Raw genomic sequence first — 13725 nt, 5'->3', positions numbered from 1 at the left:
TTCAAGTTTCTTTGTTTACTCCGATTTGCAAACTTCCAGGAACTTGGGGTTCCATTGCTGTGCACTTCTACTAGAGACGGAAGCTGCTTTCTAAAGCTACATTGAAGGTCTTCCAGTTACCCTTCCATAGATAGTACAATTTACTGTACTTCTTTTAAAAAAAGAAAATATCAGTATCGTGAGGTCACATACACACCCCCACAAAACCTTATTCTGCCATCTCACCAGATTTCCATATATTATCAAGAAGATTAAAAATGTGCTGACTCATAGTACAGTTACAAGAAATGATGTCACTCTGAGGTTTGCACAGCCCTCATGTCCCCCTTCTCCTATCCGTGTGTGTAATTTGCATGGAACATTTATGTTCACACAGAGCAGATGTTCCTGTTCCTGCCAGCAAAATCAGGATGCCTTTTATAGCATGTGGGAAGTTATCTCCCACAGCTTCCTTTGCATGTGCAAGACTGTTTCAATCCCTGAGGAAGGAATTCATTTGAGTTACGGCAGTGTGTCTGTACTGAATCAAGAGATTATAATAGTAAGTTTAATGACCCTTAGAAGACTCCTATATTATTTCCAAGAAGCTTTACATTAAAACAAAGTAACATCACAAAAATGAGGTCATCTTTCTTACAGCAATATATAACTAAAATCCTAGAAAATAGTTAAAAACCATCTTTGAATATTTGCTGAATTATTCCCCACAGGTAATGTTACACAAAAGTTGTTATTCTTTTCTCCTGGTGTTGGACTTAGCCCCACAAAGGCACCTAAGTCCAACACTTAGCTCCTCAAATCACCCAGGCAGCTACCAAGTAAACATATAGGCACCCAAATTCCTCACATGCCTGACTTTCTGCTGGCAATGTCTCTGCTGGCAACTAAGTTTCTGCTGCTGGGCATGTGCAAAATTGCTGAAAGCCTGATGCTCCTAAGCTGTGTGGCACCCTACCTCATGCCTAAGTCAAAAACCAGGCACTTCCCCATCTGTGGGGCCAGATAGGCATTTTCAGACCATGCCTACTGGACTGGGCCTGGCACAAAAAGCCAGCCAGCAGTGACCAGATGGGGAATTTTTGTGGCTGGCTGGTGTGCAGGTGTCCTAGAATGCCCAATAGTTTGGTGGTTAGAGTACTTACCCAGGATGTGGGAGACCTGTTTTCAAATTCCCATCCTGCCCAATTTGAGCAGAGACTTGACTCCAGGTCTCCCATATTCCAAGTGCATACCCTGACCACCAGACTGTTGGCTCTTCTGGAGTGAGAAGTGTTCAATCTCCTCTTGGAGCTGTTCCACTTGGTATTAAATATTAGTTCAGAAAGAGAGCAAATTTACTCCATAGGCTGGTGTTCAAGTTCAAGGCCCTGCTCCAAACCAGGCACAGCAGGTATCTGCAAACAGGTGTTCCATGGCCCAGGTGAGTGCTCTAACCACTGGACTATTGGCTATAATGGTATAGGGTGGGTGACTGTCACTATCTCTATTTTTTTCGTGAGAAAGGGCTTACCTGGCTTAGGTGCCTAACTCCAGAAGAAGCCTGAGTGGAGATAGACACCTAAAATATCTTCCCTCTCCTCAGCATTTCCTATGGGCTAGTTTAGGCAACTCCTCATTCAACTCGCTTGCATCTGTGAAACCCTTGTTTTAGCACCTAACTCTGCCCATGCATTGCACAAGGAGCCTGGACACCTAACTCAGGGTTGAGAGGATTCCACTGGACAGCAGGGCATCTAAAAGTTAGGTGTGGCAACGCTGAGTGTTGCAACACCTAAGTCCCTTCTGGGACCTCGACTCTGGTAATTAAGTACAAGATCTTTGTCTTACAAGCGTAAAAACACTCCTGCACCTTGTGTGAACATTTATGTTAATTATTATCCATGTGCCAATGAGTAAAATTGTGTGGGAGAAAGTATAAGAAAACCCAAATGAGGTAATTACTTAACTTAGTTTTTCCTTAGAGGCCCCAAAAAGAGCTATAGAAAAGCTCACTAAGGCTATGTCTACACTTAGGGCGGCGTGTAGAATATGTATCCTGCATGCCCCCCAGCACAGGTAAAAATAGCAATGTAGTTGACAAGGCACTGCTTAGGTGAGTAAAGACACTCCAGAACATTAGGGTATGTACCGTACATGGCTCCCTACGTGCCCAAGTTGTGCCTCCCATGTCTACACTGTCAGAAGCTTTCTCCACTGCCTTCTCGTGCTAGAGCTGACACTGTCGCATGTAGCAGCGTGGAAGCAGCCCGCTTTCTACTGAAGTGTGTAGCTACACATATCATATACACCACTGCCAGCGTAGACAAGGCCTAAAAGTAAAGTTATGCTTTTATGCACACATAGTGTAGCAGTAGTCTTTCTATATAAAGAATGCAAGCAAGTGCCAGGACAATTAGAGCAAACCTGAGGCTTACTAAAAAGCCATTTGATTAGGCTCCCAGTGGCAAGGCTCAGATACAGAGTACAAAAACTCTCTTCCCACTCACCCATATTTGCATCAAATCCTGTGATAGACCGGCTTAGTGATCTGAGGGCAACAAGTTCAGTTCCATGGAAGAAGATGGAGCAAAATGGATGTATACAGAACTGGTAAAGTGTTTGTGGAGGAAGTTGAGGGGATTAGTTCACTGAGGTTTCTCAATCACCAGGAGAAGGAAGGGCTGAATGAAAGGGATGGCAGAAGATAAATGGAGGGGGGAAGGGAAGGAGACTATCCTTACTCCTCCAGGGTGCCTAAGTTATCAACACAGAGTGCTCAGTTAGCACACACAGACTCCTACTCCATACCACGCTGAACTACCTTATGAGCAGAAAACATCACATTAACATTTCTGCCTGCCATTAGTGGGGTACATGGACACGATGAGGCAGCCAGTTTGGCAACATTTTCTCAACTGGCCCTAGAAATGTCTGTTCATTTAAAATACACATATTGAAGAGATAAACACTGTTTTACAATAGTTGAATTTGAAACATGCTTAAAAAGTTATTCAGATTTTAATAATTCCAGCATAAAAGATTATATAATTATATAATACATCCTACTCACTCTCAAGTACGTATTAGCTAGAAATCAAGAATAGATGACATTCTTAGTCTTAAAGAAGGACTTATTACTATTTCCTTGTGTAGAAATGCAAATCAACCTACCCTGGCAGCAAGTAGCAGAGCTATTTCTTTATATGATCAAGCACTGATGTGTTGCAGAAGACAGAGCCAAGAGCTGTTGTGCATTTCCCTCACTCTCCACCCACACTGTCCCCATTTCCAAGAGGGCCAGAGGTTTACTCAGCTTAGTTCACCACTGTTCTCTCAGAATTCTGTTCATATATGGCAGAGTAAAGAAATTGCCCCCTGCACTCACACAGGTCTGAAACAGGAAGTGACCCAGCTCTTCAGCTGTACTCATTTAGTGATCTGATTACTGCATCAACATGGAGCTGTTTTTTTCCTGCTTACCCGCCAAAAGTATTTTCTGTTTGCGTTCTTGGGAACTGTATCGTTGGTATAGATCTCTCCTACCAGCGGTCCAAAACGTGTTCCTTTCGGGATGTACTCTTTACTTACAACTCCAGTAACCTGCAAGGAGAAGAGCAAATGATCAGCCCATCTTCAATAGAAAACAAAAGTCACTCCTGTTCTTACTAAAAACCCCAAGCCCAATATATTTTTGATGAGAGGTCAGAAAAGCAGAAATAAACTAACAGGCACATTGACATCTGATATGAAAAACTCTGTCAACTTACAGTTTCTTGCTGAAAAATATGGAGGCCAGTAGTGAAAAGAGCTTCAGGTGCATAAATAATGAAAAACTGCCTTACAGAAATTTGTTTGTATTTGTAAGCAGAAACAGAAAGACTCACTGAAAGCAATTTTTTTCTCTTAAAATAAGAGGGTCAGGTGTTTCAGAGTTAAGAACAGATCAGCAAGTTAAAGAATTCTAACCTACTGATACTAATACCACTCCCAACCACTTACAGATGTAGCTTTTCTTATCAAAGGTGAATGTCAAAATTCTAGTCTCAGAAACTAAAAATATTCAATAGTAAGCACTTCAATGTGCTGAAATTACCACTCTCTTGTAGTTTTCTTGTAAAATGGGTTCAGTGCAGTCTCTATTTCTAGATAAAAATAAACCCCTTTTATTGCTCTGGTACCTTGTTGAATGGCTGAAAAAACATCCAAAACCTACAACTCTTCCATTACCATACAATAAAAATCAACAAACAATATGAACTGACTTTGGGAAAGTGTACTCACAGATTACTGTCTTTAAAAGAGACAGAGGTTCCTGTAATATGTGTTACGTGGGTCTGGTCAAGGAAGTGTAGGTTTTTGGTGAAAATGCTCTGCTGTACCAAGTTTAAGATACATATTGTAGCTGTTCAGCTTCCTCCTTGACAGTAATTACACTAAAAAAGTCACTGACCACAAATCAGGAAGCAATTCATCATTATTCAGAAGAACGTGCCTTTGAGTAACCCTTTACAACACATGGCTGAGTTCTTGGTTTTGTCCTTCCCTGTTCTCCACCAGTCCTCTGAATTTTTGTGTATTTAACCGATGTGTTATAAGCAGAATAATTTTGTAAACCAAAAATCAGGACTTTGCAAGACTGCTTAAGAAGCAGGGAGGAGAAATAAAGCAGGCTGTTGGTTTGGTAACCTTACTGAACTTTCATAGTAAAGCCAATTAAATATAGTCCTCTCATACACCTTACTAGGTAATACTTCTCATTGTGCCACAGAACTACAGCAGAGCCTTGCTGATTGGCACTAATAATTGGAACCCCATTGTTGATTCCTGAATTCTGCAAATTCACAAATAAACAAACACAGTTAACCAAATAAATTAAGGATCATCACAATTATGTACTTTGTTCAGCTGAGTAAGCATTTAGGTTTACTTGAAGCACTTCACAGTGCTCTAGCAAATGTTCTGCATTGTACATGGTATTTTGTAAAAATGAATATGCACTATAACATGAAACCCAACCACCGTTTCTGCTATTAAATCTTTGCTGAAAAATGGGGCTATGCTGGTTTTGTTTGGGTGTGTGAGAGAGAGAGAGCGCATTATTGGTTTGTGTATTAGTGAAATGAGAATTAGTAAGGTTCTATTGTACATTGTCTATGGATAAATATTCTGATTTGACTTCTTGACTGGAAATGCAAACAAATAATTAACGCTTAGCAAAGTTTTATGTGAAATGGGAAACAGAAATGAACAAGAGCTACTGAGGAATCAAGCATATAGTCCATTGGGAAGTGGATTGGTGATTATGTGGTAGATGGTAATGCTGTCTTGCAAGTGTTTTGGTGTGTGTGCGCGCGCGCGTGCACACACACACACAGATTTGTGCATCTGGACTGGAGAGTGAGAGAAAAAGGGACTTCCAGAAATTTTCCTACACCTACCACAAGTTGAAACATGTTCAGTGGCCCAGTTTTATTTTTATCCTTCTTGTACATTTCTCGTAGAGAGTTGAAAAAGGCAGATGTTCTTTCTCATCTTCCCCATCTACCTTCATTTACATCCATCTGCCCTTTCTAGAACAGTTCATAGCAGTTTAACTGTAAAGTATATTTTAGCTCTTTCACAGTTTTAAAATGTCTTGGTCTTAATTAAAATATCTAATGAAATTCTCAGAATGTCTAGAAATCACTACTGCTTGAAGTAGTCAATTTGAAACGTTTACTATATTGGCTTCTCTGACACAGCAGATCCTTTTTTTATATAAGTACAGCATTTGATTCTTTCCCAATATATAAAACATTAATATGGTTTATCATCCAATAATTAATGGCAGATATTTTGGCATAATATTTTTTAGAAGTGTGCGTGCACACATGCGTGTCTAAACACACTTTTTTGTTTTGTTAACTATCTGACTAAACTTGCTCATCTACTTTTTGCCACCTGTGGTTTCTGATCAGAGTGTATAGTATAAATTATGTCTCTAAAAGCTCAACTGTTATGAACAAGTAGCCTTAACCTCAAAATCACAAGCCAGCAGAGGAACATTGATGACACCAAGACAACTCTGGGTTCTAGATCTCATGCCAGACAGGAGGCTGGTCCTGTGCCATAATCAAGATCAAAGAGACTCTTGCCATGCCATAGTGTAGTGGGATTTAGTTACTGTACTTCGTTGGTAATCAAGGTTGCCAAGGACTGTAGACAAATCAGAAAAAATGCTACGGATCAAAAGCAGAAAGGAAGTTGGGCCTTAGTTGCCAAAAGCAGATACAGAGCAAACATTTCAAACTTCTGTCCACAAGGTGTCCTTCAGCACACTCCTTGTGAACTGTGAGGATACTGTCTGAAGCTACCACATCTTGTGGATGAACATGAGTCTGATAATGACTCTCACAAGTAAGCTACTACCAAAAACATTAAGGCTTTAAGGATTTTTCTAAAATCTTTGGATTTAAAATTTTAAACTTTGCAACAAAACAAAAATCTGTTTTCAAAATGTTTTTTGAAATAATGTTTCTCTCTTTTAAAGCTATAGACACTTCAAATCTCTTAATACTGCCACAAACACTTATCATTAATTCCATTATCAGAAAAACAATATTTCTACAATAAAAAACATTTTCTCATGTTAGACTTGTGATTTGAAATATCTTCTGTGATGTATATAAGCTATGCTCCTTACTAAAGTAAGTTAAGACACTTTCACCCCACTTTGTGTGTGATAGGATGAACACAATGCTTGCGTGCTAAGATAACCAGGTGCCAGCATTTAGAAGAGCAGACAGCTGCCTCGTTGCGAACAACAAGCTGCAGAATCTTCAATGATCCTGTCCGATACTGTCTGCAAGGAAAGCACTGCTGTGTTTTGATTGGTGCATTATATGTAGATGTTAAATAATTGCTTTTTATACTCTGCTTGAACTCAGGTTTGTTCAAAAGGCCATTTAAATGACAGTGTTCACCTAACCCAGGAAGGAAACACCATTGGAACTGACCAGGGTCCTAATGAATTACTGCTGGGGCAGGCTGCTGTATGCCTTCTATAAACACATCAGTGAGAAGTTGAAAAGCTTCAACACTTTCATGCTTCATCTACCCCCACAGAAGCCATTCCACTAGATACTTTATGGCCAGCACCGACCTCCCTGCCATTTCAGCATATCCATCTTTGTCAATGGATTGGGTCACAGAGCACATCCTGACAAGTCATGGCTCCCAGACAAAAAACAGTATTCCTTAGATTCTCATTTTGATATTTTAAAAAATTGAGGAGCATTTACACTCCTTTGTTTGGGGTAGGGGCCGTGAGTTAACCAATAACACATTAGTTGTGAGAGAAGGGGATGCTCTTAAATAAATCTGATAAATAGTATGGTTTTTTCACCCCTGGTTCAATTTATTACAGTATATTTTCATAATAATTGTAAATGTAAATCTGGAATGGTGGTTCGGTTAGCATTTTGTTTTGAAACATACATTTTTATTAAATTGACTGGAAGAAAACTGCAGCTGAACCAAGACCTGCAGCTTGCGATTTATTTTTTAGAAGTGGTAAAGTGAGAGGAAATGCTTTCTGGTTATATCCTCCTTAATTATCTAAGATAGAAATAAAACACAGCTTCGGTGAATTATCTGTAAAAGGGCAAGTGCATGAGGTTAGTGAGGTGCATATTTAAAGCAGTTTATAATAGACTTGGTCAAAACAGCTCGGAATCCTGTACTAATCCCTTTGAAGAGTAGCCTTATTATAGAAAGTACTGCATTAAGGATCTTATGCTACAGGTAATGGATTCTGTAAACTCCTCATAATTTATCCTTTTCCAGATTCAGTAAAAACAACAGGATAAATGGTGTGTTGATGGTCCCAAACTTCTAACTGATATTTTATACTAAGAAATGCAGGGGTGGGGGGAGTGTGTTAAGATTGAGGCAGAAGGAAATTTCCTGAAAAACTGTTTTAAAATTTCAGAGTGGTAGCTGTGTTAGTCTGTATCAGCAAAAACAACGAGGAGTCCTTGTGGCACCTTAGAGACTAACAAATTTATTTGGGCATAAGCTTTCGTGGGCTACAGCTCACATCTTTTCATGTATTTATATCTGCTCCTGTATTTTCCACTCCATGCATCTGATGACGTGGGTTCTAGCCCACGAAAGCTTATGCCTCAATAAATTTGTTAGTCTCTAAGGTGCCACAAGGGCTCTGCGTTGTTTTAAAATTGTTATCTTAAAAAGATTAGTCACATGTAATATTGCAAAGTATATCACTTTAGTCTTCATTAATTGCTAAAGTGGAGAAAAGAGCTAACTGCCACATAAAAATATACAGCTGTCTTCATGTAAATCTAACAACTCCAAATGTTAAGAGCAGAAACAATTCATTTTAAAAAGATACTGACGTCTATCATGAGTTCACAGTGAAAAACGTGTCCTTCAAAAAAAAAAAAAAAAAATCCCCGGGCAAGGTCCAAGAATAAACAGAAGTATGATGTGTCATGGAATCTCTTGACATTTCAATAAAAGTCTTTAAGGGATGCATGAAAAGGAAAAATAACCCGCAAAAAACAGCCTTCCCCCCCTGCAAATAAACTAACCAAACAACCCAAACAAACAAACAAAGCCACCCAAGTCTGCACATACAACACTGTCGTATTCCTAGTCCCTTAGGACATATGTTATAAAATACAGATCTGATTATGAGAGCTTTAATATTTCATAAACCATGTACTGTATGGTTTTGTCAATAAATTGGCTCAGTGCTCACATCCTTCCTCAAGATAAATATGCAATCTTTTCCCAAAGTTTACAGTGAAGACAACTCAGTCACAAAATCCATAGATCTGTGTTCACATGCACGCGCGTGCGCATGCACACAAACACACACACGCACACACACAGAGCCCAATTTGTACCTCCACCCTTTGCAATTCAGGAATAACTTTTAGAGTCATTAGAGTTACACTGATGTGGCACCCGGGGTAAGATCAGAATCAAGCTCCCTTTATCTTCCCTTCTCACTCCCTCTATAAGGGTCTGATCCTTCAAACACTTATGCACAAAAACCAGGTTACTAAAATTGAGGGCAGAAGAGCAAAACAAAACCTTAAAATCAATCGGAAAAAGAAATGTTTAGAGCCAAATTAATAAGAGGTACTATGATGAAAGTGACCGACGCGATCTGCAAGTATTTCACTACGTTGACAAGTGACTAGTGGATCACAAGCCTATAAATGAAGTACTATAGCTTTAATAGAAGGTGATAATCAGATTGCTTCTTTCATTCAGAGCTATGGAATAAAACGAGAGGAATCAAAAGTTCCTTTTGTTTCTTACTCTATGTGCTGCTCAGCACAAGCCAAGTACAATGGGGAACTTTGGTAAAAAAAAAAAGGATGTTCTGTATTCAGACTCCCTGTAGTAACAGGATCCCAGTTGGACATATTTTATAAGAAAGAATTGGAAAAACTTTTCAACAACTTAAAAAAAAAATTAAAACTCAGAACGATCCCAAACTGCATATTCATGTCAGCAACCCAGAATGAATATGGAAATGTGTTAATCACAGAGTTACAGCTTCATCTCCCAAACCACAAAAATATTTAACTAAAAAAAAAACAAAAAAAACCCCACAAACAAGGAGCAATTTTTGGCTTTTTTGCTTTTCTGATTTTAAGCTTCCTTTTCCCCTTCAGATTTCTAGGATACCTTTTTCCCTCCCACTTGATATTTAGCCTTAACCTCTTGCCAAACCACTATGCATTCTAGCCTGCCCTGTAGGGCCGAATTCTGCTGCATCAGTTTATTTCAGTTGAGGATCTGGCCCTATTTCTATACACAGGATTAAACAAGCGAACGCATTTCCATGGTACTTGTTTTGGGAGGACACGTTTGATAGTTAGACAAGAATGAATTTACATCCCTTTTTAGCTCTGTGGTCAGTATATTTAGCCATAGTAGTAACACAGGTAATAGCTGCTCCACCACAAGTCGCAGGACAAGGAGAAATTAAGGGTTGTCCCTAGGATTATTATGCTGTTGAACATCACACCTAGCGATAATAGCTATTATATATGGAGTAAACACACGACCAATTGCTCATCCAGGCTCATTTTTTCCCAGCCCTTCTGAAACAACAACAACAACAAAGAATGTACCCACTTCAGAGATAAGAATACTTGTATGTCTAGCTACAAGTAAAAGTACTGCCCCAGATAAACAATAGTTAATTTAAGGCATGCAGACACAGCACAGTATTGCAATAGTTTTACCAACACTTCATTAATAGGCAGGCCAGAGTTTTGAGAATTTAAGAAGTTGCAAATAAAGCAAGTTCATTAAAAGAATAAAGCAATTTCATAAAAGAAGAGAAAAATGATTAAACACATTTCCAGGAATTATATTTTTTTCCCTTTCAAAGCTATTGTACAACTGAGGCACTTTAATCTCTAGGCCAGAGGCAATGAATGGACTGGCCGACAGCAGCCTAGAAACTGGGACACAACCCACACTTTAAATGTGCTTATGCAGTTGCCTGAAGATTTAACTGTTTGCTAATTGGTACAGAACCAATTTTAGGGATGTGTGACTTAGCCATGGAAGTGTTAAGTGATGGATTATTTGTTTACAGTTCCTTAAAGAATTATAAGGATTTGTCTAAAATGCCAGTGGCATTTTTTAAGGTGGTTAGCGTGCGGAAGCATAATGAACCGGTCACTTTCCAAAGCACTGTGATTTGGCTGTTGGGATCCAACATTCCCCAGCAGATGGCTGCTTACCTCTTTGCAGTTCAATGTATATTTGAAAGTCAAGTTCCTTGGCAAGGACGCCTCTGCCTGAGTTATGGTGCTTCCATCATCGCTGGGATCCCAGGGGTGATCATTTACAATGTATGTGCACTTCTCTTCAAAATCAGCCTCTGTCCACAGAGTCATGTCAGCATCCTCCATGTCCATTTTCATTGCCCACTCCGTCCCTTTCACCAGCGTTTGGAAACTCACAACGTCCAAGCTACACTGTGTGGCAGCCTGGAAAAGAAGAAAAAAAATCTTTTAATCCTCATTGTCCTTCAGTTTCTGTGGTTTCCTTTGAGACAGTGTGACTAATACAGCAGTCTGTGGCACTTTAAAAGCATACGCAGTACAGTTGGTACAGTTGAGTAATAGCCAAAAAAAAAAGGCAGCATAAAACTATGTTGCCTTTACTGAAGCAATGTCTTAAAATGCCAGCCTTGGTAATAATAATAATTATTAATAATAATTAATAATAAGGGAACCAAAAGAATGGGGGGAAATCCCTAACATCAGCATCTGCATTACCTTTCTCAGATCCTTTTCTTAACACCTCACAGAAGAAATTCTGCAAGGCCAGTACTGTGCCCAAGAATATCTGGGGTCATGGCCGCAAGACCACTCAGTGCCTGTGGAAAAGCTGCCTCAGAAAAAGTGTCACAAACAAGGAGAGGAAGAGGAAGGAGCTGCTGTCTGCGTCTGAGTGAAGCTAAAAATGGAAAGCGCATGTTGGAAGAGCGGAACCCAGCCTAGCCTTTTCCAAATGGAGGAGCCTGAACTTTCCCACCGGCTTCCAACACACAAACAACTCTCAAAACAACCTGGCTCCCTTCTGACGTCCTCTTATCCTTTGGCGTGGAAGGCTGAAAAAGCCGACATCCTGCCAACAGCGTTGCAGCAAAAGCTTTTCACAAGTTACTGGAATACATTCACTTGGACCAAAACGAAAAAGAAAAAAAAATCCTTATGTTTCTTTGTCTTGATGACATCTTACAGAATTATACGCTTAAGGCACTAGATAGAATCCTTGTGAGAAAATTCCATCAAGTCTTTGACTGCCTATTTCTATTTAGGACAGATACAATACCAAATTGTCAGATTGGTATTACAACATCATCTTTCTTGCAAGATAAAGTAGAACCAAAGAATGCAGTTGCTGTTTAAACTGGTAGTTGTAAATGGTTTTCAAATCCAGGATCAAAAACTCATTTTTCCTTTAAAAATATTCAACCATTATGGAATTTCCTCCGTTCACTCCTCTACCTCCCTCTCCCAACCCAAAAATGAAAAAATAGATTACAAGATAAAAAGAAACATTTTGGGGGGGGAAAGGATAGAGAACTTATCCCTGTCAATCTCTGACTCCTAGTTAAAATAAAACATCCAGTAACCACACCAAGACTTTCTTTCTGGATAATGTAGATCCATTAAAAAAAAACATTCTACACAAAGTTTACCTCATTTATGCTGCATCACAACATTTAATTTTTGACATATATTTACAATAATGCCTCCCACTAGCTTTATAGGGTGGAAGAAACCGGTTCTTTACATTTTGGTCTAATTTATAGCCAAATCAAATCATCAGCTAAATATTTACTGACTGTGAATATCAAGATGAAAATAAAGACTAATATTGAAACTCCAGTGAACTGACAGTTACATCTAGAAGTGAAAGGGTTAATATCTAGGTCTTCCAAATCAACGCAGAAAAGGCTAACAAGAAACATTTGCTATTTATTCTAAGTGTTTAGATTAATACATTGATTAACACAGCACTAAAATGTCAATAATAGATCCGGGGGGGGAAAAGGAATCAAGTTCCTTACCAAGGTAGAGTCCACAAATGTTTCCAAACAGAAGCTCCACGTTTAAGATAAGTCTCGCTCATATCTACCGAGTAAACATTTCTTCTTCCTTCCACTGGGTATGTTAGAGTAAGACTGACTCACACCTAGAGAGTTAACTCCTTTTGCTTGTGCCTCTCTCTCTCTCTCTGTCAGACAGGTGCTGCTGCACTTACTGCTTGTGCCTCTCAGAAACACTGGAGGGCTGAGTGTTACAATACTTTCAGTCTCTGTGTTAACTAAGCAGCCTGTTCCTTTCCCCTCCCTGTTTCAGCCACTCATTTGATTTACTCACAGTCATGGCTGCCAAAAGCAGGGGGTGGGGCTATACCTGTAACTCATATGGAGATTAGCCAAGGGGAATTTTTTTCTTTCTGACAACATTTCACAGAGTTTTTCCTCTTACTGCATATGGATATTAGCATTCCCTTGGAGCCAGCCTTACTTCCACATGAAGCACACATATGACTTTCGTATTATTATGGCTGTCTTGTTGAGTTTCTACTAGAAATTTACCCCACTATTTTGAACTGTGAGGTCTGAAGGACACAGCTAATTTTCCCATTAGTTAAAAAAAAGAGGTGCCATTAAACTAACAATTAAAAAGTCCTTTCCAGGTTAGAGAATATAAAAATATCATTTAAAGCTTCCAACAAATAAATCTAAACAACTATGGTATTTTATCTGATACAATTCAGGAGTCTCGGAATTTAAATGATTTCTTACAAAACGTGAGGGCTACAAGTTAATTCTACGTTTAAATCTGTTTACATTGATATTTGGTAAGGAAGTTAGGAAAAATACATCAATTTAAAAAAAGATAGCGGCTTCCTCCACCCTAAGTAATAAATGGGGAAGCTTATTAAATACCTACAAAACAACACATAGTAAAAAAACATTCATGCACCAAATTTTAAGTACAATATGTAAAAAAAAAAAGTCAGCATTAAGCTTGTATGAGACAGTATTTGACGGGAGTGTGCTGCTAGTGGAAGAAGGATTGGTATAGTCATTAATGGGCCCTGAGCCCTAGTCAATTTTTTCCTTCTCTCCAAGTCAATGTGTGACTGAAGGAAGGACATCCTGTGATGATGGCATACAATGTCCTGTTTGTT

The 13725-nt window shown here is 39.0% G+C and overlaps 1 protein-coding gene across 6 annotated transcripts in view; it reads right to left on the bottom strand.

Annotated features, from left to right (window-relative positions):
• Positions 1–13725, bottom strand: part of PRDM1 (PR/SET domain 1) — a 117032-nt gene that overhangs the window by 16532 nt on the left and 86775 nt on the right. For 3 of the 6 annotated variants that reach the window (XM_037894556.2, XM_007067009.4, XM_027829244.3), the window contains 2 exons: positions 10752–11000; positions 3460–3579 (listed from right to left, as the gene is read on the bottom strand). In XM_037894556.2, coding sequence (XP_037750484.1) covers positions 3460–3579; positions 10752–10934 — 303 coding nt within the window. In that variant the 5' untranslated portion in view covers positions 10935–11000. Of the gene's footprint in view, positions 1–3459; positions 3580–3746; positions 4454–10751; positions 11001–11291; positions 12188–12592; positions 12863–13725 lie in introns of those variants that run through there. The other 3 variants (XM_027829245.3, XM_043542725.1, XM_043542726.1) reach the window with 3 other exon arrangements.

Source organism: Chelonia mydas, chromosome 3 (assembly GCF_015237465.2).
Source record: "Chelonia mydas isolate rCheMyd1 chromosome 3, rCheMyd1.pri.v2, whole genome shotgun sequence".
In the NCBI taxonomy this organism is placed as follows: Eukaryota; Metazoa; Chordata; order Testudines; family Cheloniidae; genus Chelonia; species Chelonia mydas.
This window is presented reverse-complemented; position numbering and strand designations above follow the sequence as displayed.